The 27,283-nt window shown below is 40.8% G+C and overlaps 1 protein-coding gene across 7 annotated transcripts; it reads right to left on the reverse strand.

Moving 5' to 3' along the window:
• Window positions 1–1,688: 1,688 nt before the first annotated feature.
• Window positions 1,689–26,769, reverse strand: LOC118391595 (zinc finger protein 3 homolog). 7 transcript variants are annotated; one of them, XM_052458592.1, is made up of 8 exons: window positions 26,338–26,769; window positions 25,684–25,742; window positions 16,043–16,125; window positions 15,698–15,901; window positions 15,386–15,619; window positions 14,877–14,991; window positions 11,057–11,137; window positions 1,689–5,135 (listed from the first exon to the last, which is right to left on the reverse strand). In XM_052458592.1, the coding sequence occupies exons 3-8, from the start codon at window positions 16,094–16,096 to the stop codon at window positions 4,873–4,875; spliced, it is 951 nt and encodes a 316-aa protein (XP_052314552.1). In that variant the 5' UTR covers window positions 16,097–16,125; window positions 25,684–25,742; window positions 26,338–26,769; the 3' UTR covers window positions 1,689–4,872. The 7 variants fall into 7 exon arrangements, with proteins under 7 accessions (XP_052314552.1, XP_035639027.1, XP_035639021.1 ...); XM_035783134.2 differs by lacking the exon at window positions 1,689–5,135 and having other exon boundaries at window positions 9,053–11,137; window positions 14,877–14,994; XM_035783128.2 differs by lacking the exon at window positions 1,689–5,135 and having other exon boundaries at window positions 9,053–11,137; window positions 16,037–16,125.
• Between the last annotated feature and the right edge of the window lie 514 nt (window positions 26,770–27,283).

Genomic DNA, 27,283 nt, shown 5'->3' on the forward strand with positions numbered 1-27,283 from the left:
GAGGAGAAGATGATTGTAGATGATCTTGAGGATTAGCGTTACATATGCAAAGAATTACTTTTTTTTTTTACATATCAATACCAAATTCAGTGTGGTTCATATCTTAGGGACATCTGTGACAGAGATGAAAATGTTCAAGTTGATAAATCCACTCCACAGTGGCTTTAAAATGGTTTAAATGACACATAAAAATCCAATTTTTGATTTGTCAATAACTCAGCCATCTTTTGACCAATCCCTTACCTTTTCTGAAACTAAGTTAAGGATTGTACCATGGGCCTACATTCCAAATTTGGCCCTATGGTTCATGAAGATTTAAAAATATGTTTTTAGCATATTTTAGCCTATGTGCTAATATGTATCTACTGATATGCATCAACGTTATTTTCTCAAACTCTTTAGTGACTATTGTGTTAACCCCAAATTTGGAGTGATTCTGACTTTTAGTCCATGAGAAGAAGATGTTGTATGATTATTTTAAGCATTAGCGTTACATAGTCAAAAAAGGGAATTGTTAATTGTATCCTTTAAAAAAAAATGTATGGACACAAAATTGGATTTCCTGATTCATCAATAACTAAGCCATCTCTTAACCAATCACTTTTCTTTTTTAAACTAAGTTAAGATATGTACCATGGGCCTACATAGAACATTATTTGGACATATGGTTCATGAGAATACACTTTCCAAAGGTTTTCCAACATTTCCAAAATCTATCCTGAATGACCAAATTTGTTCAGCATGAGGAAAGGCACCTACATACAAAGTTTCAAGTCTCTAGGTCAAATGGGGTGGCGCGTATGAGTGTTTAAGTGAGACTGCCTATAACAGCGCCACCTATAGGCCAATCAGTACCATTATTTTTGACCAACTCATAGCCTATAGTTTCTGTGTGCCAAATTAGAAAAAAAGTTAATTGATTCTTGAACTATTTGACCATGTCAAGGAAACAAATAATCTAAGAATAACAATAGGTGTAAACCCCTAATAAGTACTATATTACCTGCAGTGACAGTCAGAGACAGAGATGCCATGTAGCAGGGGGTTCCTCTGTTGTCCACAACACACACATACTCTCCTGTGTCCTGACTCTGCAGGTTCTGCATGGTTAAAATAAAGACAGTCTCAACCTCAACAGTGAAGAGGCGACTCCGGGATGTTGGCCTTCAAGGCAGAGTTGCAAAGAAAGAGCCAATAAAAATAAAAGATGAAGATGGGCAAAAGAACACAGACACTGGACAGAGGAACTCTGCCTAGAAGGCAAGCATCCCGAAGTCGCCTCTTCACTGTTGACGTTGAGACTGGTGTTTTGCGGGTTCTATTTAGTTTCAGAAGAAAGTTCTTTGTTTCTGGCCATTTCGAGCCTGTAATCGAACCCACAAATGCTGATGCTCCAGATACTCAACTAGTCTAAAGAAGGCCAGTTTTATTGCTTCTTTATCAGAATTACAGTTTTCAGCTGTGCTAACATAATTGCAAAAGGGTTTTCTAATGATCAATTAGCCTTTTAAAATTATAGACTTGGATTAGCTAACACAACGTGCCATTGGAACACAGGAGTGATGGTTGCTGATAATGGGCCTATGTACACCTATGTAGATACTCCATAAAAAAAATCCAGAGCCTCCGTTTCCAGCTACAATAGTCATTTACAACATTAACAATGTCTACACTGTATTTCTGATCAATTTTATGTTATTTTAATGGACAAAAAAAAGGTTTTCTTTCAAAAACAAGGACATTTCTAAGTGACCCCAAACTTTTGAACGATAGTATGGACTTATTTAAGTGAAATTGAACACACTATTCATGTCTTTGCAGACACAAACAGGAAATAACTATAAGGGACACAAGAAACAGGTAAATCAACATGTCTCTGCATTTTTATTTATTCCTCATTTAAATGTACAAAATTAATGGAACATGACAATGTGTGTCATTTTAATAATTTTACCCCCCTCAGGGTGCAGTCTGCCTGGTGATCCATATCATCTCCAGTATGTCAGGTCTATGGAAGACACCTTACCGAAATTATATTCAAATGTTTATAGCTCTTCAGTTCTGTTATAAAGATACACATCTTACCTGAAGATGTATGTTTATGTACAACATGTTTGGAGTCACATTGCTTTTTCCTGTACTTTTAATTCAGTAATTGATTTGTTTTGTAATGTTAGCTAATTACACGTGATTTCTATTTACTGTATATGTGCTCAAATGATGACAATTAATTTGAATGGTTTTTCATGATTTTGCAGCCACAACAGAAGAAATTGTGTTATGCTTCTTGTATTTTATTAATCTGTTCTCTAGCTTACTGTATGCTATTGCTACAATTCATTTACTGTAGAAGTATTTTGGTTGACATTAAAGCAAACTTACATAATTATTTGATATATATCTTGATTTATCACTAGCTCCGACATCTCTCCTTCCACAGGTCTGATATCTGACAGGAGAGAAGAGAGAGAGAGGGAGGGAGTAGCTTTGTAACAGTGATGATTTTGTCAGGGTAACACATGAAAAAGAGTATGTTCAAAACATATTTATTTGATTAATTTATTTTGTAGGAGAAAGACACTTTCTAAAGTTGAAGGAGGACAGCACTTACTATTCCCAGATCTATAGATGTTCACTGCAGCCAAAACAACAATCACCAACAGCACCATGGCCAACATGGTGTGAATAGGAGCATGCCAAGGCAGGTTTTACAAAATTGATTAAAACCATGACCACATCACAACTACTGACCACAACTCCAGACCTTCTGACCACAACCACAAAACCTCTCACCACAAGCACAAAAATACAGACCAAAACCACACCGCACAACCAAAACCACACCTACAAAACTACTGACAAACACACAACTTTTGACAACATAACTACTGACCACACAACTTCTGACCACAACCACACAACTGCTGACCACATCGAGTGACCACAGCCACACAACTACTTACCACAAAACTTCGGACCACAAGCACAAAACTGACTACAAGCACAAACCTTTTGACCACACAACTACTGACCACAGCCACACAACTTCTGACCACATTTGGGGAACAATGCCAAACAACCACTGACCATAACCACACAAATTCTGACCACAAACACACAACTACTGTACACAACCACACAAGTGTTCTGAACAAACAACTACTGATCACACATCTAAATCAACATAACTACCGACCACCACAATTACTGACCACAAGCACCTATCCACAACTACTGATCACAATTACTGACTACTCAACTGATCTCAACTACTGACCACAACCACACAACTTCTGACCACACAACTACTGACCACAACCATAAACCTACTGACCACAACCACAACCACACAACTCCTAACCACAACCACACAACTTCTGACCAACCACACAACTTCTGACCACAACCACAAAACTCCTGACCACAAGCACACACCTTTTGACCACATAACTACTGACCACATTTGAGGACCTTTGATCACTCAACTACTGACCACAATGCCACAACTTTTGACCACTCAACTACTGCCCACTACCACATAATTTCTGACCAGAACCACTCAATGTTTGACCTTATAACTACAGACCACACAACTACTGACCACAACCACACAATATCTGACCACAACCACAGAACTGCTGGCCACATCTAGTGACCACAACCACACAACTACGGACCAAGACCACACAACTACTGACCACTCAACTACTGACCACACATCTAAATCACCATAACTACTGACCACCACAATTACTGACCACAAGCACCTAGCCATAACTATTGACCATATATACTGACAACTACTGACCACAATTATTTACCACAACCACACAACTTCTGACCACAACCACACAACTGCTTACCATATCTAGTGACCACAACAACACAACTACTGACCACAACCACACAACTTCTGAACACACAACTATTAACCACACAACTATTAACCATAAATACTAACCACCATAATTAGACCAGAACTACACAACTACTGACCACAACTATTGAACCACAACTACTGTGCACAAAACTACTGAGCACTACTGTGACCACAACAACTGCTCTGGTCTGCACTAGCTCTGGTTCAGCTCTGGTCCTGGGCATAGCTAGCTAGCTCTGCATTGCACTAGATCTGGTCTAGCTCTGATCTGCGCTATAAATTATAACTATATACATTTGCATAATATAACCCACCAACAGTAACTCTTAAATCATTCCAGCTACATACACCAAACCAACTTTCACATGTTCAGACTATCCTAACTTCAAATTATTTAGAATTTGTATCAACTAGAACTATATACATTTGCGTAAAATAACTCAGTAACATTCTTTCTTGAACCATTCGAGCTGAAGCCACCAAACCAACTTTCACATGTTCACGATGTCCTAACTTCAAATTCTTATTTTTTTTTCTGAATCATCTATCACTATATACATTTCCATTAAAAACAACACCAACAGTAACTCTTAAACCGTTCAAGCTTGATACAACAAACGGACTTGAATATGTTCAGGCTATTCAAACTTTTCATCTACCTACTTTTTCAACTATAACTAGTCACCACCATTACTACTGCAGACAGTATCACTACTATAATGTTTTTATAAACCATACATACTTTAAACTGCTTTGCTTTAAATACTAAAGTAAAACTTTTTAAATACCTACCACAAAAAGTAATTTTAAAGAGTGAAAGCAAGTCCCATAATTTGTACTCCATGTACAATTACCATCTAGTTATATATTCAGAACGTTATTTATTGCCATTCTCTGACACATACACACTAAAGATCATATTTGTACTTCTACAGAATAGTTGGTGACGTTTTAAGTTCCGTCCTGATTGAATCTTTTCCCCACTCGAGCATTTATATGCTCTCCCCAGCGTGAGTCCATCTGTGTCTTTTAAGTGCATCAGCATAGACAAAGCTCTTCCCACAGTCTGCACAGTGATGAGATTTCTTCCCTGCATGAGTCCTCTGATGCGTTTGCATAACGTATTTATTGGTGAAGCTCTTGCCACATTGCGGGCATGTGGCTGGGGTCACCCGTAAACTCCCTCTTTTATAGGCTTTGATTTTCCCAGTCTTCAGCATTGCGATGTAATCTTTAGGGTGGTCCCTCTTCAGGTGTCCGTGGGAAAAACGTTCTATGGTGAAGCCGATTGCACAATGGGGGCAGGAGTAGAAGGTCACCTCTTAAAAGCCACCTAAAGGAAAGACAGAACTTATCAAATGAATTACAGTTTACTTCATTATAGACCCATAGATAATGAGCAATGAAACACATTATTATATTTCTACACTGTCATGGACATTTTATACATGCTTTTCTTATAACTAATTTCAGTGTTCTATTCATGTGCTGTTCTATAAATCAATTTCTGTGATCATGTGAGTCATGTGTCCAAATGGGGAATTACCAGTCCCCTGGTGCCCTTATATAAATATTCAAATACATTTTCTCCAGATGCCTGCCTGTAAAAGGAAAAAAAGAGATGTTGGTAATGGTTGACAGTTACTCCAGAATAATTGAAGTTTTCCCCACCTCGAGTGATATATGTGTATTACTCTTGTTTTCTTTGTCTGTCTTGCTTCAATAACAAATCTTACCAGATTGGGTCTGCTGGATGGTCAGGATTTCTCCCTAAGGATTAGCCCTTTGACTCCCTGACCTGTAACTCTGCAGTGAGATCGCCAAGATGATAGGGGAGTATAAGACAATTTGGAGGGTTGTGTATTTCCCACATGTGTATTTCCCACCGTGAAACATGGAGGAGGAGGTGTTATGGTGTGGGGGTGCTTTGCTGGTGACACGGTCTGTGATTTATTTAGAATTCAAGGCACACTTAACCAGCATGGCTACTACAGCATTCTGCAGCGATACGCCATCCCATCTGCTTTGAGCTTAGTGGGACTATCATTTGTTTTTCAACAGGACAATGACCCAAAACACCTCCAGGCTGTGTAAGGGCTATTTTAACAAGAAGGAGAGTGATGGAGTGCTGCATCAGATGACCTGGCCTATACAATCCCCGAAACTCAACCAAATTGAGATGGCTGAGAGAATTGCAAGAGTGTGCAAAGCTGTCAAGGCAAAGGGTGGCTATTTGAAGAATCTCAAATATAAAATATATTTTGATTAACACATTTTTGGTTTCTACATGATTCCATATGTGTTATTTCATCATTTTGATGTCTTCACTATTATTCTACAATGTAGAAAATAGTAAAAAATAAAGAAAAACCCTTGAATGAGGTGTTCTAAAACATAAAAGTATGTGATCACCCCTTCAAATTAGGAGATTTGGCTATTTCAGCCACACCCGTTGCTGACAAGCACACAGCCATGCAATCTCCATCGACAAACATTGACAGTAGAATGGCCTTACTGAAGAGCTCAGTGACTTTCAATGTGGCAACATCATAGGATGCCCCCTTTCCAACAAGTCAGTTCGTAAAATTTCTGCCCTGCTAAGGCTGCCCCAGTCAACTGTAAGGGCTGTTATTGTGAAGTGGAAACATCTAGGAGCAACAAAGGCTCAGCCGCGAAGTGGTAGGCCACACAAGCTCACAGAACGGGACCGGCGAGTGCTGAAGTGCATAGAGCGTTAAAATCGTCTGTCCTCGGTTGCAACATTCACTACCGAGTTCCAAACTGCCTCTGGAAGCAACATCAGCACAAGAACTGTTCGTCGGGAGCTTCATGAAATGGGTTTTCATGGCTGAGCAGCCGCACACAAGCCTAAGATCCCCATGAGCAATGACAAGCGTTGGCTGGAGAGGTGTAAACCTCGTCGCCATTGGACTCTGGAGCAGAAGAAACACGTACCCTAAAGTGGCGCTATAGAAGAAGGCAGACATTTTACGTGTCCCCAAAAATTTCCACTGCATTTCCTGCCACAAAAGGACCAGCTGACATCATGTCAGTGATTATCTCGTTAACACAGATGTGAGTGTTGACGAGGACAAGGCTGGAGATCACTCTGTCATGCTGATTGAGTTCGAATAACAGACTGGAAGCTTCAAAAGGAGGGTGGTCCTTGGAATCATTGTTCTTCCTCTGTCAACCATGGTTACCTGCAAGGAAACACGGGCCGTCATCATTGCTTTGCACGAAAAGGGCTTCACAGGCAAGGATATTGCTGCCAGTAAGATTGCACCTAAATCAACCATTTATCGGATCATCAAGAACCTCAAGGAGAGCTGTTCAGTTGTTGTGAAGAAGGCTTCAGGGTGCCCAAGAAAGTCCAGCAAGGGCCAGGACCGTTTCCTAAAGTTGATTCAGCTGTGGGATCGGGGCACCACCAGTACAGAGCTTGCTCAGGAATGGCAGCAGGCAGGTGTGAGTGCATCTGCACACACAGTGAGGCGAAGCCTTTTCGAGGATGGCCTGGTGTCAAGAAGGGCAGCAAAGAAGCCACTTCTCTCCAGGAAAAACATCAGAGACAGACTGATATTCTGCAAAAGGTACAGGGATTGGACTGCTGAGGACTGGGGTAAAGTCATTTTCTCTGATGAATCCCCTTTCCGATTGTTTGGGGCATCCGGAAAAAAAGATTGTCCGAAGACAAGGTGAGCGCTACCATCAGTCCTGTGTCATGCCAACAGTAAAGCATCCTGAGACCATTCATGTGTGGGGTTGCTTCTCAGCCAAGGAAGTGGGCTGACTCACACTTTTGCCCAAGAACACAGCCATGAATAAAGAATGGTACCAACACATGCTCCGAGAGCAACTTCTCCCAACCATCCAGGAACAGTTTGGTGACGAACAATGCCTTTTCCAGCATGATGGAGCACCTTGCCATAAGGCAAAAGTGATAACTAAGTGGCTCAGGGAACAAAACATAGATATTTTGGGTCCATGGCCCGGAAACTCCCCAGATCTTAATCCCATTGAGAACTTATGGTCAATCCTCAAGAGGCGGGTGGACAAACAAAAACTCATAAATTCTGACAAAGTCCAAGCATTGAATATGCAAGAATGGGCTGCCATCAGTCAGGATGTGGCCCAGAAGTTAATTGACAGCATGCCAGGGCAGATTGCAGAGGTCTTGAAAAAGAAGGGTCAACATTGCAAATATTGACTATTTGCATCAACTTCATGTAATTGTCAATAAAAGCCTTTGACACTTATGAAATGCTTGTAATTATACTTCAGTGTTCCATAGTAACATCTGACAAAAATATCTAAAGACACTGAAGCAGCAAACTTTGTGGAAATTAATATTTGTGTCATTCTCAAAACTTTTGGCCACGACTGTAGGTAAAAGGACTTCATATTAATAAAGGAAATAAGAAATAACAGTAAATGTATTATAAAAATAAAGCGAATTGGATGAAACATTTAGAAAAATTAATAGAAATGCTAGGAAAAAGTATTTACTTGTTACAAATGGAGTCATCCTTGATTCACCAAATGATATTTTGAAAGAGGATGCAAAGTACTTTAAGCATACATTCTCTTTTCAGTCTCCTCCAGTTCCACTAACTGAAGTTAATTGTAAGTATTCTTTGAATAAGTATAGTGTAAAATGAACAGCTATACAGAAAAACATCTTGATGCAATTAAAGCCTTTAGGCTATAGGGAAGATTCCAGGGCTGGATAGCATAACAGTTGAGGTATATTAAACCTTTTTTGATCTACTCAAATATCCACTATTAGCATGTTTTAACCACTCCTATAAAAGTTGTAAACTATCAGGTACTCATCAAGAAGGTTTGATTTCACTATTACTGAATCTGGACCCAGGTGTGGTAAGTTTAAAGAGCCAGTCTATCTAAAAACTGGAGGCCCCTTACACTACAGTGTTGTGATCCAAATATCTTAGCAAAATGCACAGCACATAGAATTAAAAAGGCTTTGTTAAAAAGGCTCTGCTACAAATTGGTATAGGTATTGTGTCTCTGAATCAAACAGACAAGTTGTGACTGTCTCAGATATAAGGAGTGAAATGTTACAATATACCCCACTTAAGGGATCAGTTGTAATAGGGTTTGCGGTGAAATGTAACAGTTTGAAAAAGATTCATCAATCATGACATGCAATGAAATATTAAAAGCCTTTATTGAGAACATGAGAACAACATTGCCATGTTTAACATTTTGTGCAGCAGAAATAATAAAAATATGGCACTTCTCAACTAAACAATAGAAAACTAAACAACATCTGGACTAAACAATTGAATGTTTGTGGTGTCCATTATGGAAAAAAATAATGCATTCCACATGTGAACAAGTGAGTTCTTGTGTGATCACATGTGAAGTTAATGTGATAACATGTCCAACATGTGAAGCAATGTTATAATATGAAACTACACGTGACAACATGTGAGAACATTGCTGAGAACATTGCTCAGTTGGTAGAGCATGGCGCTTGTAACGCCAGGGTAGTGGGTTCGATCCCCGGGACCACCCATACGTAGAATGTATGCACACATGACTGTAAGTCGCTTTGGATAAAAACGTCTGCTAAATGGCATATATTATATTATTATATGTGCTCAATTGGATTCAGGTCTGGGGAACGGGCGGGCCAGTCCATAGCATCAATGCCTTCCTCTTGCAGGAACTGCTGACACACTCCAGCCACATGAGGTCTAGCATTGTCTTGCATTAGGAGGAACCCAGGGCCAACCGCACCAGCATATGGTCTCACAAGGGGTCTGAGGATCTGATCTCGGTACCTAATGGCAGTCAGGCCACCTCTGGCGAGCACATGGAGGGCTGTGCGGCCCCCCAAAGAAATGCCATCCCACACCATGACTGACCCACCGCCAAACTGGTCATGCTGGAGGTTGTTGCAGGCAGCAGAACGTTCTCCATGGCGTCTCCAGACTGTCACATGTGCTCAGTGTGAACCTGCTTTCATCTGTGAAAAGCACAGGGCGCCAGTGGTGAATTTACCAAACTTGGTGTTCTCTGGCAAATGCCAAACGTCCTGCACGGTGTTGGGCTGTAAGCACAACCCCCACCTGTGGACGTCGGGCCCTCATACCACCCTCATGGAGTCTGTTTCTGACCGTTTGAGCAGACACATGCACATTTGTGGCCTGCTGGGGGTCATTTTGCAGGGCTCTGGCAGTGCTCCTCCTGCTCCTCCTTGCACAAAGGCGGAGGTAGCGGTCCTGCTGCTGGGTTGTTGCCCTCCTACGGCCTCCTCCACGTCTCTTGATGTACTGGCCTGTGTCCTGGTAGCACCTCCATGTTCTGGACACTACGCTGACAGACACAGCAAACCTTTTAATTTATAAATATTTTAAAACATAAATATTGAATATATATAATTTTCGATGTAGCAAATATTTAAATATATTGTTGAACTTTACATAACATATATACTACGGGAATATCAAAGTTCCAAGTTATCAAATCTTCCAGCCAGTAGAATGACTTTTTACCCCGGAGGCAATCATGAGGTGTGGGTCATTTTATGTCTTTTTAGATGGGCTGGTCTTCGGTATCCTTTTGCACACTGAGAGCATTTATACGGTCTCTCTCCTGTGTGGATAAGCTCATGGCTAGTCAGTTGGGTTTGTTCGACAAATCCTTTGCCACACTCAAAGCATGTATATGGTCTCTCACTAGTGTGAGTCCATCTGTGTCTCTTAAGGTCTCTGGAAAAGCCAAAACATTTGTCACACTGAGAACACTGATAAGGCTTTTCTCCTGGGTGGGTTTTCTGGTGTGCTTTTAGACTGGCTGGTGTTCGGTATCCTTTTCCACACTGAGAGCATTTATATGGTCTCTCTCCTGTGGGGATCGTTTCATGGCTGGTCAGTTGGGTTTGTCTTCGGAATCCTTTCCCACATCTTTTTTTATGTTTTTTGAGTGAATCAGCAAAGACATAGCTCTTCCCACAGTCTGCACAGTGATATGGCTTCTCTCCTGTGTGACTCCTCTGATGCTTTTCCATAACATATTTATTGGAGAAGCTCTTGCCACATTGTGGGCATGTGGCTGGGGGCAGCTGTGAACACTTTTTTTTTGTTGCTATTATTTCCCCAGACTTCAGCAGAGCGATGTACTCTTCGGGGTGGGCCCTCTTGAGATGCCCATGGAAAAAACGTTCTATGGTGAAACCAAGTGTACAATGGGGGCATGGGTAGAAGGAGGACCCCCCTTTAGATTCACCTAAAGGAAAGAGAAAAAAACATCAAAAATAGAACCATAGTTATTGAGCTATGAAACGTGCCACGTGTTCTGTACATGTAACACATTATTTTATCTCTATACCCATAGAAGCAGAAAGTAGGGATGCTGAAGGTGCTGCAGCAACCCCTTAAAAAAATCTGAAAAAAATCGTATTAATACAGAAAAAGCTTATTTTTAGAAGAACCCCCCCCCCCACAAAAGTAGTGCACTGGGCCTTTTACTAGTATTAGCGGACCAAATAACATCTGTAATGCAGGCAAAACAACTATTCAGCATCTCTGCTTTGGCAAAAAAGGTAGTTTAACCTGTTACTCCTACCCACTACTTTTTCGAACATTCTGTTAAAAATCGCGCAACATTTCAGCGCCCTGCTGCTCATGCCAGGAATATAGTATATGCATATGATTAGTATGTGTGGATAGAAAACACTCAGACGTTTATAAAACTGGTTAAATCACGGCTGTGACTATAACAGAACGTGCGTTTCATCGAAAAGTGCAGGGAAATCTGATCACTGAAAATGGAAAAATATATCCATGCGCGACTTGAACCCATTGATAAAGGTGAACCACATTTAATGGGGCTGAGGTTGCAATACCTACAGCTTCCACACGATGTCTAGAGTCTTGTCATTTGCCTACTATTTGTTTATTGGTCAAACAGACGCAAGGCAGCGCAGTTTTTCCGGTCTCCGACCGGATATTTTGGTTGAGATTTACCCGGACATTATTTCCAGACGGACAGCTAAAGAATATACATCGCCTCGTGATCAATTTGGTCGCTTATTAACGTGTACTAATACCTAAAGTTGCATTACAAAAGTATTTCGAAGTGTTTTGTGAAAGTTTATCGTCGACTTTTTTAATTAAAAAAAATGACGTTACGCTATTTTTTTTCATTTATCACACAGTATTCATAGATCGATATCTAGGCTATATATGGACCGATTTAATCGAAAAAAAGACCCAATAGTGATTATGGGACATCTAGGAGTGCCAACAAAGAAGATGGTCAAAGGTAATGAATGTTTTATATTTTATTTGTGCGGTTTGTGTAGCGACGACTATGCTAATTATTTTGTTTACGTCCCATGCGGGTCTTTTGGGGTGTTACATGCTATCAGATAATATCTTCTCATGCTTTCGCTGAAAAGCATTTTAAAAATCTGACTTGTTGCCTGGATTCACAACAAGTGTAGCTTTAATTCAATACCCTGCATGTGTATTTTAATGAACGTTTGAGTTTTAACTAGTACTATTAGCATTTAGCGTAGCGCATTTGCATTTCCAGATGTCTAGATGGGACGCCTGCGTGTCAGGTAGGAGCAAGAGGTTAAATAATTAAGAACATTATCTTGCAGGATTCAATAGTTGAAATTGTAAGAGTTGTTGCCCGATTGTCACCATCGATCACCACATTCTTTTGGAGAGATTGGAAACCCAAATTGTTCTACACGAACAAGTTCTGGCCTGGTTTAGATATTTTCTGCGGAAAGATATCAGTTTGTCTCTGTGGATGGTTTGTCCTCTGACAAATCAATTGTACGTTTCGGTGTTCCTCAAGGTTCTGCTTTAGGTCCACTAATGTTTTCACTATATATTTGACCTCTTGGTGATGTAATTCGGAAACATAATGTTAACTTTCACTGCTATGAGGATGATACAAAGCTGTACATTTCGATGAACCATGGTGAAGTCCCAAAATTGGCCTCACTGGAAGCTTGTTATTCAGACATTAGGAAGTGGATGGCAGCAAATCTTTTACGTTTAAACTCGGACAAAACAGAGATGCTAGTTCTCGGTCCCAAGAAACAAAGAGATGTTCTGTTGGATCTGACAACTAATCTTGATGGTTGTACAGTCATCTCAAATAAAACTGTGAAGGACCTCTGCGTTACTCTGGACCACGATCTCTCTTTTGACGAACATATCAAGGCTATTTCAAAAGAAAGCTTTTTTCCATCTACGTAACATTACAAAAATCTGAAATTTTCTGTCCAAAAATGACGGAAGAAAAGTTAATCCATGCTTTTGTCACTTCTAGATTAGACTACTGTAATGCTCTATTTTCCGGGTACCAGGATAAAGCATTAAATACATTTCAGCTAGTGCTAAACACGGCTGCTAGAATCTTGACTTGAACCAAACAATGTGATCATATTACTCCAGTGCTAGCCTCTCTACACTGGATTCCTGTTAAGGCGAGGGCTGATTTCAAGGTTTTACTGATAACCTACAAAGGATTACATGGGCTTGCTCCTACCTATCTTTCCGATTTGGTCATGCTGGACATAAAGACACATACCGTACGGTCACAAGACACAGGACTCTTTATTGTCCCTAGAATTTGTAAGCAAACAGCTGGAGGCAGGGCTTTCTCCTATAGAGCTCCATTTTTATGGAATGGTCTGCCTATCCATGTGAGAGAAGCAGTCTCAGCCTCGACCTTTAGGTCTTTATTGAAGGCTCATCTCTTCAGTAGATCCTATGATTGAGTGTAGTCTGGCCCAGGGGTGTGAAGGTGAACGGAAAGGCACTGGAGTGACAAACCACCCTTGCTGTCTATGCCTAGCCAGTTCCCCTCTCTCCTCTGGGATTCTCTGCCTCTAACCCTATTATGGGGGCTGAGTCACTGGCTTACTGGTGCTCTTCCATGCCGTCTCTAGGAGGGGTGCATCACTTGAGTGGGTTGAGTCACTGACATGATCTTCCTGTCCGGGTTGGCGCCCCCCTCGGGTTCGTACCATGGGGGAGATCTTCGTGGGCTATACTCAGCCTTGTCTCAGGGTAGTAAGTTGGTGATTTGAAGATATCACTCTAGAGGTGTGTGGGCTGTGCTTTGGCAATGTGGTTGGGGTTATATCCTGCCTGGTTGGCCGGGTTAGGGGGTATCGTCTGACAGGGCCGCAATAGTTTGTGTCGGGGTTCTAGGGTCAGTCTGTTATATCTGGAGTATTTTTCCTGTCTTATCCTGTGTCCTTATCCTAAGTATGCTATAATTCTCTCCCTCTCCTCCCGGTGGACCTGAGCCCTAGGACCATTCCTCAGGACTACCTGGCCTGATATCTCCTTGCTGTCCCCAGTCCACCTGGTCGTGCTGCTGCTCCAGTTTCAACTGTTCTGCCTGCGTGCCTATGGAACCCTGACCTGTTCACCGGACGTGCTACCTTGTCCAGGACCCGCTGTTTTCGTCTCTCTCTACCGCACCTGCTGTCTCTGAATGCTCGGCTATGAAAAACCAACTGACATTTACTCCTGAGGTGCTGACCTGTTGCACCCTCTACAACCACTGTGATTATTATTATTTGATCCTGCTGGTCATCTATGAACATTTAAACATCTTGGCCATGTTCTGTTATAATCACCACCTGGCACAGCCAGAAGAGGACTGGCCACCCCTCATAGCCTGGTTCCTCTCCAGGCATCTTCCTATGTTCTTGCATTTCTAGGGAGTTTTTCCTAGCCACCGTGCTTCTACATTTGCATTGCTTGATGTTTGGGGTTTTAGGTTGATGTAAAAGGATGTTCCCCAATGCTGAAAGGGGTGCCTTGATTGAACATTTTTGGGAACCCTGACGTCTTCAGCATTGGCCCCCCCCAAGAATTCTGCGCCCCCCCCCACTGCAAAACAATCACAGCACCCCCACCCCCACCCCCAGACTACTTCCCGCAGCTATATCTACACCACAACTGCAACCCACCCCACCAATGGTACTCACTGAAATCGACAGCATTAGCTTTCATATCTGTATCTGGCGTCATCCCTGGATCAATCCTGCTACAATCTTCAATCATTAAACCTCGTGAAATGTCACTCTCATGGTTTTCACAGTCCTTCTGAAACAGAGAAGCGGATACAGTTCAGTCAGAAAGTCAGTTACCTTCAAGAATTGGGGAAATACTAACTTGGCCCAAGAGCTAGGTTTGTGGATTGGGGTACACAGCTTTTTTTTTAAAATATATATACCTTTATTTAACCAGGCAAGTCAGTTAAGAACATATTCTTATTTTCAATGACGGCCTGGGAACAGTGGGTTAACTGCCTGTTCAGGGGCAGAACGACAGATTTGTACCTTGTCAGCTCGGGGGTTTGAAGGTAGGGTGTCAAAACAGTCAAAACAACTTGTGGAATGAAGAAACGTTTAAATTGACCCTACAAGAAGCTAACCCTACAAAACATCTCAAAGTGTGTATTTCACTCAGTACGTTATTACATGCTTGAACTCACTTTCACATTATCACTTTCCATCTCACTGTCCTCTGCATCTGAGCATGATGATGATGGTGATGTTTCCAACAGCTCCCAAGGCACTGACACTTTCACAACATCCTCATCTTCTGACTTCAACCAGTCTTCATTCTCTTCTTTCTTCACTGTAATTAAGGCAACTTCCTCTTCATCTACTGGCTGATGGGAGCATTCTTCAGACTCCTCTTTGACTGGGACTGGAGAAGGCGGCACCTGACACAAAAAAAACATAATTCTAACAACAACTCTGGGCTTGTAAGTGGGCTTGCAAAATGTTGAGTAGATACAAACCTTTACTTTGAGATATGTCATGCCTTTATGTCCATGCTCTTGCTCTGTAACTCCATATATGTCTGAAACTGTGTCAAAGGAGGGATCTTGTTCATCAGGGTCCTCCTTTGGACAAACCTGGGATGTTTCAACTCCTAACGAGACAGCTGAAATCGGACATTCTTCAGCCTCCTCTTTAACCTCACTCCAATGTAGTGAGTGATCCTAGAACAGACCATGGTTGGTGAATAAACTCAACTTGACCAATAAAACTTGTTAATGGATAGCCGATTGTTTAAGCTATTGTAAAATGTAATTGTTTCTCACTTTGAAGAATGCATAAAATACGGTTTAACATACAAAAACCTCTTCTGGTTGACCACTGCTTTCATATGTCCCATATTTATCCATTGGATCCATGTTCAGTAGATGATGAACAGACCCGTGACCTGTCAATAACAAAACAACCCACCCAAATGTTAAATAAGATCAAAAGGCTCAACAAAGTCCATATGAAAGTCAACAATGGCACCGATGTTGACGTAAGCAAAGGGAAATTCCATAGTAACGGAATTATGCTGAGATTGAGATTTTTCACTTTGAAATGTATGTCAAACAAAAACAATTAATTGCAAAGTTTAAAGATGTGCTCCAGTGATTTTTTTACTTTTAGTGTTGAAAAGCGATATCCCAAGTATACAGTGCATTTGGAAATTATTCAGACCCCTTGACTTTTTCCACATTTTGTTACATTACAGCCTTATTCTAAAATGGATTCAATTGTTTTCCCCCCTCATCAATCTACAAACAATACACCATAATGACAAAGCAAAACCAGGATTAGGCCAAAGAGTTCAATCTTGGTTTCATCAGACCAGAGAATATTGTTTCTCATGGTCTGAGAGTCCTTTAGTGCGTTTTGGCAAACTCCAAGCGGGCTGTCATGTGCCTTTTACTGGGGAGTGGCTTCCATCTGGACAACTCTACCATAAAGGCCTGATTTCTGGAGTGCTGCAGAAATGGTTGTCCTTCTGGAAGGTTCTCCCATCTCAACAGAGGAACTCTGGAGCCCTGTCAGAGTGACCATCGGTTTCTTGGTCACCTCCTTGATCAAGGCCTTTCTCCCCCGATTCCAAACCTTTTCTATTTAAGAATGATGGAGGGCAATGTGTTCTTGGGGACCTTCAATACTGCAGAAATGTTTTGGTACCTTTCCCAGATCTGTGCCTCAACGCAATCCTGTCTCTGAGCTCTATGGACAATTCCTTCGACCTCGTGGCTTGGTTTTTGCTCTGACATGCACTGTCAACTGTGTGACCTTATATTGTGTCAATTGAATTTACCACAGGTGGACTCCAATCAAGTTGTAGAAACATCTCAAGGATGATCAATGAAAACAGGATGCACCTGAGCCCAATTTTGAGGGTCTGAATACTTATGTAAATAGGGTATTTGTTTTTTATTTTTAATCAATTAAATAAAAAACTGTTTTTGCTTTGTCATTATGGGGTATTGTGTGTAGATTGATGAGGAAATTGTTTTATGTATCCATTTTAAAACAAGGCTGTAAAATAACTAAATGTGGAAAAAGTCAAGGGGTCTGAAAACTTTCCTAAGGCACTGTAAATACAGCACTAAAGGGTCGAAAGTTTAGCAAAATAGTATTTTTAGACACAACCGCAAACTTCAAGGAGTAGGGCATTTAAGGAGTTGGTCTAATGGGAATCAGCGACGTCGTCGGCCTCCCCCCAAGGTTGAGGAACAATAAGGAGAACAAAAAAGCAAAGGCCCCACTATGTAATGACATATCTGGACCACCTATTGAGATGTGCCTTTAGTCAAGTAAATCAGGTGTTAAATGAGGTGAAAAGAAGTTTGGAGTGCCACTTTAAGTAGATGTGTTTTTGTAAATTGTTCTGTTAAAAGTAAGCCTTGTTCATAGAGTTGTACGGTTTGTTAAATAACTGTGCAGATGCACAGTTTGTCAACAGAATGACGTTATGAATATCCGTTTTTACATGACCTGTGTTTTCCAAAAACGGTTAAATATCTATTTAAGCCCATTTCTGCCATCAATTTTTCATTTAATGTCGATACTATCTAAACGTATTGAGATACGCATGTCAAAATACATAAGTCAAAAATACATAGACATGATTTCACGTCTATTGACTGTTTAGTGAAATTGCTTATTTATATAACCTATTTGTAGTTTTTGATCATATTGGAACTCCTTGCTATATGTTGCTCTGATTGTTAATGTCTAATAACATCTGGAAATATTTTAAATAGAATGATATTTATAGTCATTTTACTCCAAAATTTTGATGTTGTTCAAACATCCCATTCGGCAAAACCAGTCCCACCATCACAGTTGAAGTTGCAGCTCCGGCGACTATTGCACACTTTACAAATAGCCAATATTTTTGTAAACTTCATACGTTTTATTACATTGAAAAAAAATAATCGCAACTTGGTCCCATGTTTCATGAGGTGAAATAAAAGAACCCAGAAATTTTCCATATGCACAAAAAGCATATTTCTCTCCAATGTTGTCCACAAATTTGTTTATATTCCTGTTAGTGATAATTTCTCCATAGGCAAAGATAATCCATTTACCTGACAGGTGTGGCATATCAAGAAGCTGATTAAACAGCATGATCATTACACAGGCACAGCTTGTTTCTGGGGACGAGAAAAGGACACTCGAAAATGTGCAGTTTTGTCACACAACAAAATGCCACAGATGTCTCAAGTTTTGAGGGAGCTTGCAATTGGCATCCTGCAGGGACGTCAACGTTGTGAACAGAGTGCCCCATGGTGGTAGTGCGGATATGGTATGGGCAGGCATAAGCTACAGTCAACGAACACAATTGCATTTTATCAATGGAAATTTGAATGCACAGAGATATCGTGACGAGATAATAATAATAATATATGCCATTTAGCAGACGCTTTTATCCAAAGCGACTTACAGTCATGTGTGCATACATTCTACGTATGGGTAGCTCCTAAGGCCCATTGTTGTGCCATTCATCCAACGCCATCAGCTCATGTTTCAGCATGACAATGCTCGGCCCCATGTCACAAGGATCTGTACACAATTCCTGGAAGCTGAAAATGTCCCAATTCCATGGCCTGCATACTCACCAGACATGTCACCCATTGAGCATATTTGGGATGCTCTGGATCGACGTGTACGACAGTGTGTTCCAGTTCCCGCCAATATCCAGCAACTTCGCACGGCGATTGAAGAGGAGTGGGACAACATTCCGCAGGCCACAAACAACAGCCTGATTAACTCTATGCGAAGGATATGTGTCACGCTGCATGAGGAAAATGGTGGTCACACCAGATACTGAATGGTTTTCTGATCCACAACCCTACTTTTTTTTGATAGTATCTTTGACCAACAGATGCATATCTGTATTCCCAGTCATGTGAAATCAGAAGATTCTGGCTTAATCAATCCATTTCAATAGTTTTTTATATATATTTCGCATAATGGCCCTGGGGGGGGATGGCTGCCGTTTTATGGGCTCTTAACCAACCGTGCTATTTTGTTTGTTTTTTTTGCATTGTTTGTAACTTATTTTGTACATAATTTTGCTGCTACCGTCTCTTATGACTGAAAATAACTTCCGGACATCAGATTACTCACCTTGAATTGGACTAAGAATATTCTTTAATGAGACGTACGAGAGGGATATTCTCCAGTCATCCGAACAGGCCCTCATCCCCGTCATTCGCAGGAGAAAGAGACCAAGGTTTCACGGAAGGAGAATGAGGTGCCTTGTGAGGATCCGGCAACGAGTGGCTAATCAGTCCGTGCCATCGGTACTATTGGCCAACGTACAATCGCTGGATAATAAAATGGACGAACTAAAAGCATGTATATCCTACAAATGCGACTTTAAAAACTGTAATATCTTGTGTTTCACCGAGTCGTGGCTGAACAACAACATGAATAACATACAGCTGGCAGGTATTACACTGTACTGGCAGGATAGAACAGTAGCCTCTGGTAAAACAAGGGGTGGCGTTCTATGTATATTTGTAAACAACAGCTGGTGCACGATATCTAAGGAAGTCTCTAGGTTTTGCTCGCCTGAGGTAGAGTATCGTATGATAAGCTGTAGACCAAACTATCTACCTAGAGAGTTTTCATCTATATTCTTTGTAGCTGTCTATTTATCACCACAAACCGATGCTGGCACTAAGACGACACTCAAATAGCTGTATAAGGCCATAAGCAAACAGGAAAACGCTCATCCAGAGGTGGCGCTCCAGGGAAACTTTCATCCGTTTTTACCTCATTTCTACCAGCATATTAAATGTGCAACCAGAGGGAAAAAAACTCTAGACCACCTTTACTCCACACACAGAGACGCATACAAAGCTCTCCCTCGCCCTCCATTTGGCAAATCTGACCATAATTCAATCCTCCTGACTCCTGCTTACAAGCAAAAAAGGAAGCACCAGTGACTACATACATTTTAAAAAGTGGTCAGATGAAGCAGATGCTAAACTACAGGACTGTTTTGCTAGAACAGACTGGAATATGTTCCCGGGGTTCTTCCAATGGCATTGAGGCGTACACCACATCAATCACTGGCTCTATCAATAAGTGCATCGATGACATCATCCCCACAGTGACTGTACATATATACCCCAACCATAAGCCATGGATTACAGGCAACATCCGCAATGAGCTAGAGAGTAGAGCCGCCGTTTTCAAGGAGTGGGACTCTAACTGAGATGCTTATAAGAATTCCCGCTATGCCCGCCGACGTACCATCAAACAGGCAAAGCATCAATACAGGACTAAGATCGAATCGTACTACACCGGCTCTGACGCTCGTCGGATGTGGCAAGGCTTGCAAACCATTACAGACTACAAAGTAGAGGTCGAGCGATTAATTATGGCCGATTTCAAGTTTTCATAACAATCGAAAATCTGTATTTTTGTACGCCGATTTGTCCGATTTTTTATTTTTATTTATTTAACTGGCCAAGTCAGTTAAGAACACATTCTTATTTTCAATGACGGCCTAGGAACGGTGGGTTAACTGCCTTGTTCAGGGGCAGAACGACAGATTTTTACCTTGTCAGCTCAGGGATTCATTCTTGCAACCTTACGGTTAACTAGTCCAACGCTCTAAGGGGGCCTGTTACGCGAATGCAGTAAGAAGCCACGGTAAGTTACTAGCTAGCATTAAACTTATCTTATAAAAAAACAATCAATCAATCAATCATAATCACTAGTTAACTATACATAGTTGATGATATTACTAGTTTATCTAGCGTGTCCTGTGTTGCATATAAATCATCGAAAAAGGACTGTCGTTGCTCCAACGTGCACCTAACCATGAACATCAATGCCTTTCTTAAAATCAACACACAGAAGTATATATTTTTAAACCTGCATATTTAGCTAAAAGAAATCCAGGTTAGCAGGCAATATTAACCAGGTGAAATTGTGTCACTTCTCTTGCGTTCATTGCACACAGAGTATGCAACAGTTTGGTCCGCCTGGCTCGTTGCGAACTAATTTGCCAGAATGTTACGTAATTATGACATAATATTGAAGGTTGTGCAATGTAACAGGAATATTTAGACTTATGGATGCCACCCGTTAGATAAAATATGGAACGGTTCGGTATTTCACTGAAAGAATAAACGTTTTGTTTTTGAGATTATAGTTTCCGGATTCGACCATATTGACCTAAGGCTCATATTTCTGTGTGTTATTATGTTATAATTAAGTCTGTAATTTGATAGAGCAGTCTGACTGTGCGATGGTAGGCACCAGCAGGGTCGTAAGCATTCATTCAAACAGCACTGTCGTGCGTTTTGCTAGCAGCTCTTCGCAATGCTTCAAGCATATCAGGCTGGTGTAACCGATGTGAAATGGCTAGCTAGTTAGCAGGGTGCGCGCTAATAGCGTTTCAAACGTCACTCACTGAGACTTGGAGTAGTTGTTCCCCTTGCTTGGGTAACGCTGCTTTGAGGGTGGCTGTTGTCAATGTGTTCCTGGTTCGAGCCCAGGTAGTGGCGAGGAGAGGGACGGAAGCTATACTGTTACACTGGCAATACTAAAGTGCCTATAAGAACATCCAATAGTCAAAGGTATATGAAATACAAATGGTATAGAGAGAAATAGTCCTATAATTCCTATAATAACTAAACCTAAAACTTCTTACCTGGGAATATTGAAGACTCATGTTAAAAGGAACCACCAGCTTTCATATGTTCTGAGCAAGGAACTTAAACATTGGCATTCTTACATGGCACATATTGCACTTTTACTTTCTTCTCCATCCACTTTGTTTTTGCATTATTTAAACCAAATTGAACATGTTTCATTATTTATTTGAGGCTAAATTGATTTTATTGATGTATTATATTAAGTTAAAATAAGTGTTAATTCATTATTGTTGTAATTGTCATTATTACAAATAAAAACGTTTAATTTTTTTAAATTTTATGAATTAAAAAAAAAATCGATAACCGATTAATCGTTATCTGCTGTTTTTGGTCCTCCAATAATCGGTATCGGCATTGAGAATTCATAAACGGCCGACCTCTACTACAAAGGGAAGCACAGCCGAGAGCTGCCAAGTGACACAAGCCTTCCAGACGAGCTAAACTACTTCTAAAGTCACTTCGTGGCAAATAACACTGAAACATGCATGAGAGCACCAGCTGCTCCGGAAGATTGTGTGATCACGCTCTCCGCAGCCGATGTGCATAAGACCTTTAGACAGGTCAACATTCACAAGGCTACAGGACCAGATGGATTACCAGGACGTGTACTGCGAGTATGTGCTGACCAACTGGCAAGTGTCTTCACTGACATTTTCAACCTCTCCCTGTCCGAGTCTGTAATACCAACATGTTTTAAGCAGACCACCATAGTCCCTGTGCACGAGAACACTAAGGTAACCTGCCTAAATGACTACCAACCCGTAGCACCCACCCTCTGTAGCCATGAAGTGCTTTGAAAGGCTGGTCATAGATCACATCAACACCATTATCCCAGAAAACCTAGACCCACTCCAATATGTATACCGCCCCAACAGATCCACCGAAGATGCCATCTCTATTGCACCCCAGCACTGCCCTTTCCCACCTGGACAAAAGGAACACCTATGTGAGAATGCTATTCACTGACTACAGCTCAGCGTTCAACACCATAGTGCTCTCAAAGCTCATCAATAAGCTAAGGACTCTGGGACTAAACACCTCTCTCTGCAACTGGATCCTGGACTTCCTGACGGGGCGCCCCCCAGGTGGTAAGGGTAGGTAACAACACACTACTCTGATCCTCAACACGGGGGCCCCTCAGGGGTGCGTGCTCAGTCCCCTCCTGCTCAGTCCCCTCCTGATCTTCACGTCTTAAAGTAATGATGGACTGTCATTTCTCTTTGCTTATTTGATCTGTTCTTGCCATAAAAAGGACTTGGTCTTTTACCAAATAGGGCTATCTTCTGTATACCGCCCCCCAACCTTGTCACAACACAATTGATTGGCTCAAACACATTAAGAAGGAATTACATTCCACAAATGAACTTTTAAGAAGGCACACCTGTTAATGGAAAGACATTCCAGGTGACTGACTACCTTATGAAGCTGGTTGAGAGCATGCCAAGACTGTGCAAAGCTGTCATCAAGGCAAAGGGTGGCTATTTTGAAGGATCTCAAATATAAAATACATTTTGATATTTTAAACACATTTTGGTTACTAAATGATTCCATATCTGTTATTTCAGTTTTGATGTCTTCACAATTATTTTACAACGTAGAATATAGTTGAAGTAGGAAGTTTACATAAACCTTAGCCAAACACATTTAAACTCAGTTTTCACAATTCCTTACATTTAATCCTAGTAAAAATTCCCTGTTTTAGGTCAGTTAGGATAACCACTTTATTTTAAGAAAGTGAAACGTCAGAATAATAGTAGAGAGAAATATATATTTCAGCTTTTATTTCTTTCATCACATTCCCAGTGAAGAAGCCACTGCTCTTCTTTTTTAGGTATCTTTCTTAAAACTGCATTGTTGGTTAAGGGCTTGTAAGTAAGCATTTCACTGTATAAGGTTGTATTACGGCACATGTGACAATTAACATTTTATTTTATTTCTTTATATGAACTGTAACTCAGTAAAATCTTTGAAATTGTTGCATGTTGGACTTATATTTTTGTTCAGTGTAGTTCCAAGAGGCCTACAGTTTTGTTGGATGGTTGCTCGGACAGTCGCCTAGGCTGTATTTGGCTGTTATTGTTGAAAACACTATTTCAGATGCAGCAGATGGGTTAGCTACTTAGCTAGCTAGCATTGCTAATATTAGCAACAATGATACAGGCTTCAATCATGAGAGACTAGTGATTTGCCCGTACATTTTCTAATACATGTTATGTTCTAAAAGCCCTACATGTTGTTAGGACTGTTGTTAAAGACAGTTGCTTAGATTAAATTGAGCTGTTATTGCTGCAAACACTTATTTAGGACGTAGCAGTCACTGCTAGCATGCTAGATAACCATCAGATACATGAACTTATGGTTAGCATTCGTTAGCATCTTAATTTGAATTATTTCTTAGTGTAATGCAGTTGATTGGTGACAATGACATGAACATATATTCAGCGTGATATTCATGCAAGCATTAAAATATGATTACAACCCAAAAGCAATGTGAAATGTAAATGCATAAATCAAGCTCAGAGCCCTGTTAGTTGTAATGCCCAATCAGTTATTGTATATATATATATATATATATATATATATATATTACATCTGGTCCACCATAGCCCATTTAAAACCGTTTTACAGTGTATTTATTACTATGTCATACCCTACAACTAGGGTCCAGAGTTTTACCTTGTTAGGTTAGCCTACCAGATCAGGAAAAACTCTGGGCCCCAGGAAAACAGCCCCCCCCACCCACCACTCTGGGACCTGTGGGGACATCTGTGGAATTCCCACACAATGTTACAAATGAAGAAACATATCCTATAAGAACGGTCAACTATCTCAAACTCTTGAGTTAGATTTAGTATCTTAAAATGTTTGACATTATATCTAAACATTTTGAGATATTACCAAGCATTTTATTAATTTGTATTCATTTGCTGTGGCGGGAATGGGCTTCAATAAATATCTGCTCTGATTCAAAGATGTCTGCAGAAAGAATGGGCAGTCTGCTTTAAAGCCAACTTTAGTTTGAAAAAAATGTTTGATTATCAAACTACATTAAGTGAAGTGGATTAACACAGGTAACATCCTGGGTACCAGATAGGTACTACACAGTGATGGATACTTATGGATTTATTAATTTTTTACCCCCTTTTTCATGGTATCCAATTGTTAGTAGTTACTGTCTTGTCTCATCGCTACAACTCCCGTACGGGCTCGGGAGAGAAGAAGGTCGAGAGCCATGCGTCCTCCGAAACACAACCCAACCAACCACTGCTTCTTAATTAACACAGCGCACATCGAACCCGGAAGCCAGCCGCACCAATGTGCTGGAGGAAACACCATACAACTAGCGACCTGGTCAGCGTGCACTGCGCCCGGCCCGCCACAGGAGTCGCTAGTGCGCGATGAGACAAGGATATTCCTACCGGCCAAACCCTCCCTAACCCGGACGACGCTAGGCCAATTGTGTGTCGGGTCGCCCCATGGACCTCCCGGTCGCGGCCGGCTGCGACAGAGCCTGGGCTCGAACCCAGAGTTTCTGGTGGCACAGTGCCTTAGACCACTGCGCCACCCGGGAGGCCCCTACTTATGGATTTTAATGTAATTCTATTCATGATGATGTAGCCTGAATAGGTACAAAGAGGAAGAAATAGGTCATTTATGCTCTCATCAAGGTAATAACTTAGCAATTTGTATGGACATCTGAAAGGGTAATTAATAAAAACTCAACGCAATAAATATATTTTCTTGGGCTTTTAGCCTGTGATTTTCTCAAACATATATTCATTTTTATGTTTCTACTTTACCTCTTCATAATACTCCTTCTCCTTTGCTTTTCATAATTTGTCAGTGGCATGGTGACAATCTGTGAATAATACATGAGTGGAATGAACGATGGAATTGTATTCCATACAATGGAATCCATTTTTATTACAGAACTACTAGTATCAAGATGATAACAATCAATTGATTCCCCATTCAAAACTGCATTTGAGAAAGGACACACAACTGTACGTCCCTCTCCTGCCAATCAGAGACCCTCTTCATAGTCAAAAGCCATCAAGTGGATGTGTTGTATTCGAAATGTCCTAAGAGGGATAGATCTACCAAGATATCCCAGCTACATTTTATTATGAAGGACCACACACAGAGAGACACTGTTTACTTTCATTTGACACCCAATATCCTCTTATAAACTTCACATGTCGGTCCTTATGGGGTTTTATACCTACAGTTTTCAAACACGTAACGTTATAGCTACACTCTTTGTTATACGGTACTAGCACCATCTTTGGTTAAGCACTAGTACATTGAATTGCCCTATGCTAACTAGCTAACTAACTAGATTAGTTATAGCTGGCAAACAGATGGCTTGAATAGTTAGCTACACACCCAACTTGTCATCAAATGACAATATTATAAAGCTCATATATTTAGATAAATACATAAAACATATTTACCTTTCGGTAGTTGGTTACATGGATGCTTAACAGGAGTATAGGAGGATTGTGGAATATTATTGTGGTTGCATATACGGAAACTCAAAAAGACCAAACTACCACCGAGTTTGAAAACACTTTCCTATTTTACTACCACCTACTGGGCATACATGAAAGTGAATCATACTGCCCTACAGTTGTGTCAGATAACGAAAAGGCCGAGCTTGAATGATTATGAAATAGAGACCAATGTACCAAGAATAACAGACCCTTAATGAAGAGGTATTGTACTACATTATTATATATTCATAATTTCTTATTTATTCCCATCCTCCGACACCTACTCATTAAAGAGTGGTGGAGCGGTCTAAGGCACTGCATCTCTGTGCTAGAGGCATCAATACAGACCCTGGTTCAATTCCAGGCTGTATCACAACTGGCCGTGATTGGGGGTTCCATAGGGCGGAGCACAATTGGCCCAGCGTTGTTAGGGATTGACCTGGGTAGGCCATCATTAAAAAACTTTTTTTTTAAATGTTCACCTTTATTTAACCAAGTAGGCCATTTGAGAACAAGTTCTCATTTACAACTGCGACCTGGCCAAGATAAAGCAAAGCAGTGCAACAAAAAAACAACACAGAGTTACACATGGGATAAACAGAAATACAGTCAATAACACAATAGAAAAATCTATATACAGTGTGTGCAAATATAGTAAGGAGGTAAGGCAATAAATAGGCCATAGTAGCAAAGTAATTACAATTTAGCAAATTAACACTGGAGTGATAGATGTGCAGATGCTGATGTGCAAGTAGAAATACTTGTGTGCAAAAGAGCAAAAAAGTAAATAATAACAATATGGGGATGAGGTTGGTAGTTGGATGGGCTATTTACAGATGGGCTATGTGTCACGTTCTGACCCTGGTTCTGTTATTTTATTCTTTGTTTTAGTATGGTCAGGGCGTGA

Source organism: Oncorhynchus keta, chromosome 1 (assembly GCF_023373465.1).
Source record: "Oncorhynchus keta strain PuntledgeMale-10-30-2019 chromosome 1, Oket_V2, whole genome shotgun sequence".
Lineage (NCBI taxonomy): Eukaryota > Metazoa > Chordata > Actinopteri > Salmoniformes > Salmonidae > Oncorhynchus > Oncorhynchus keta.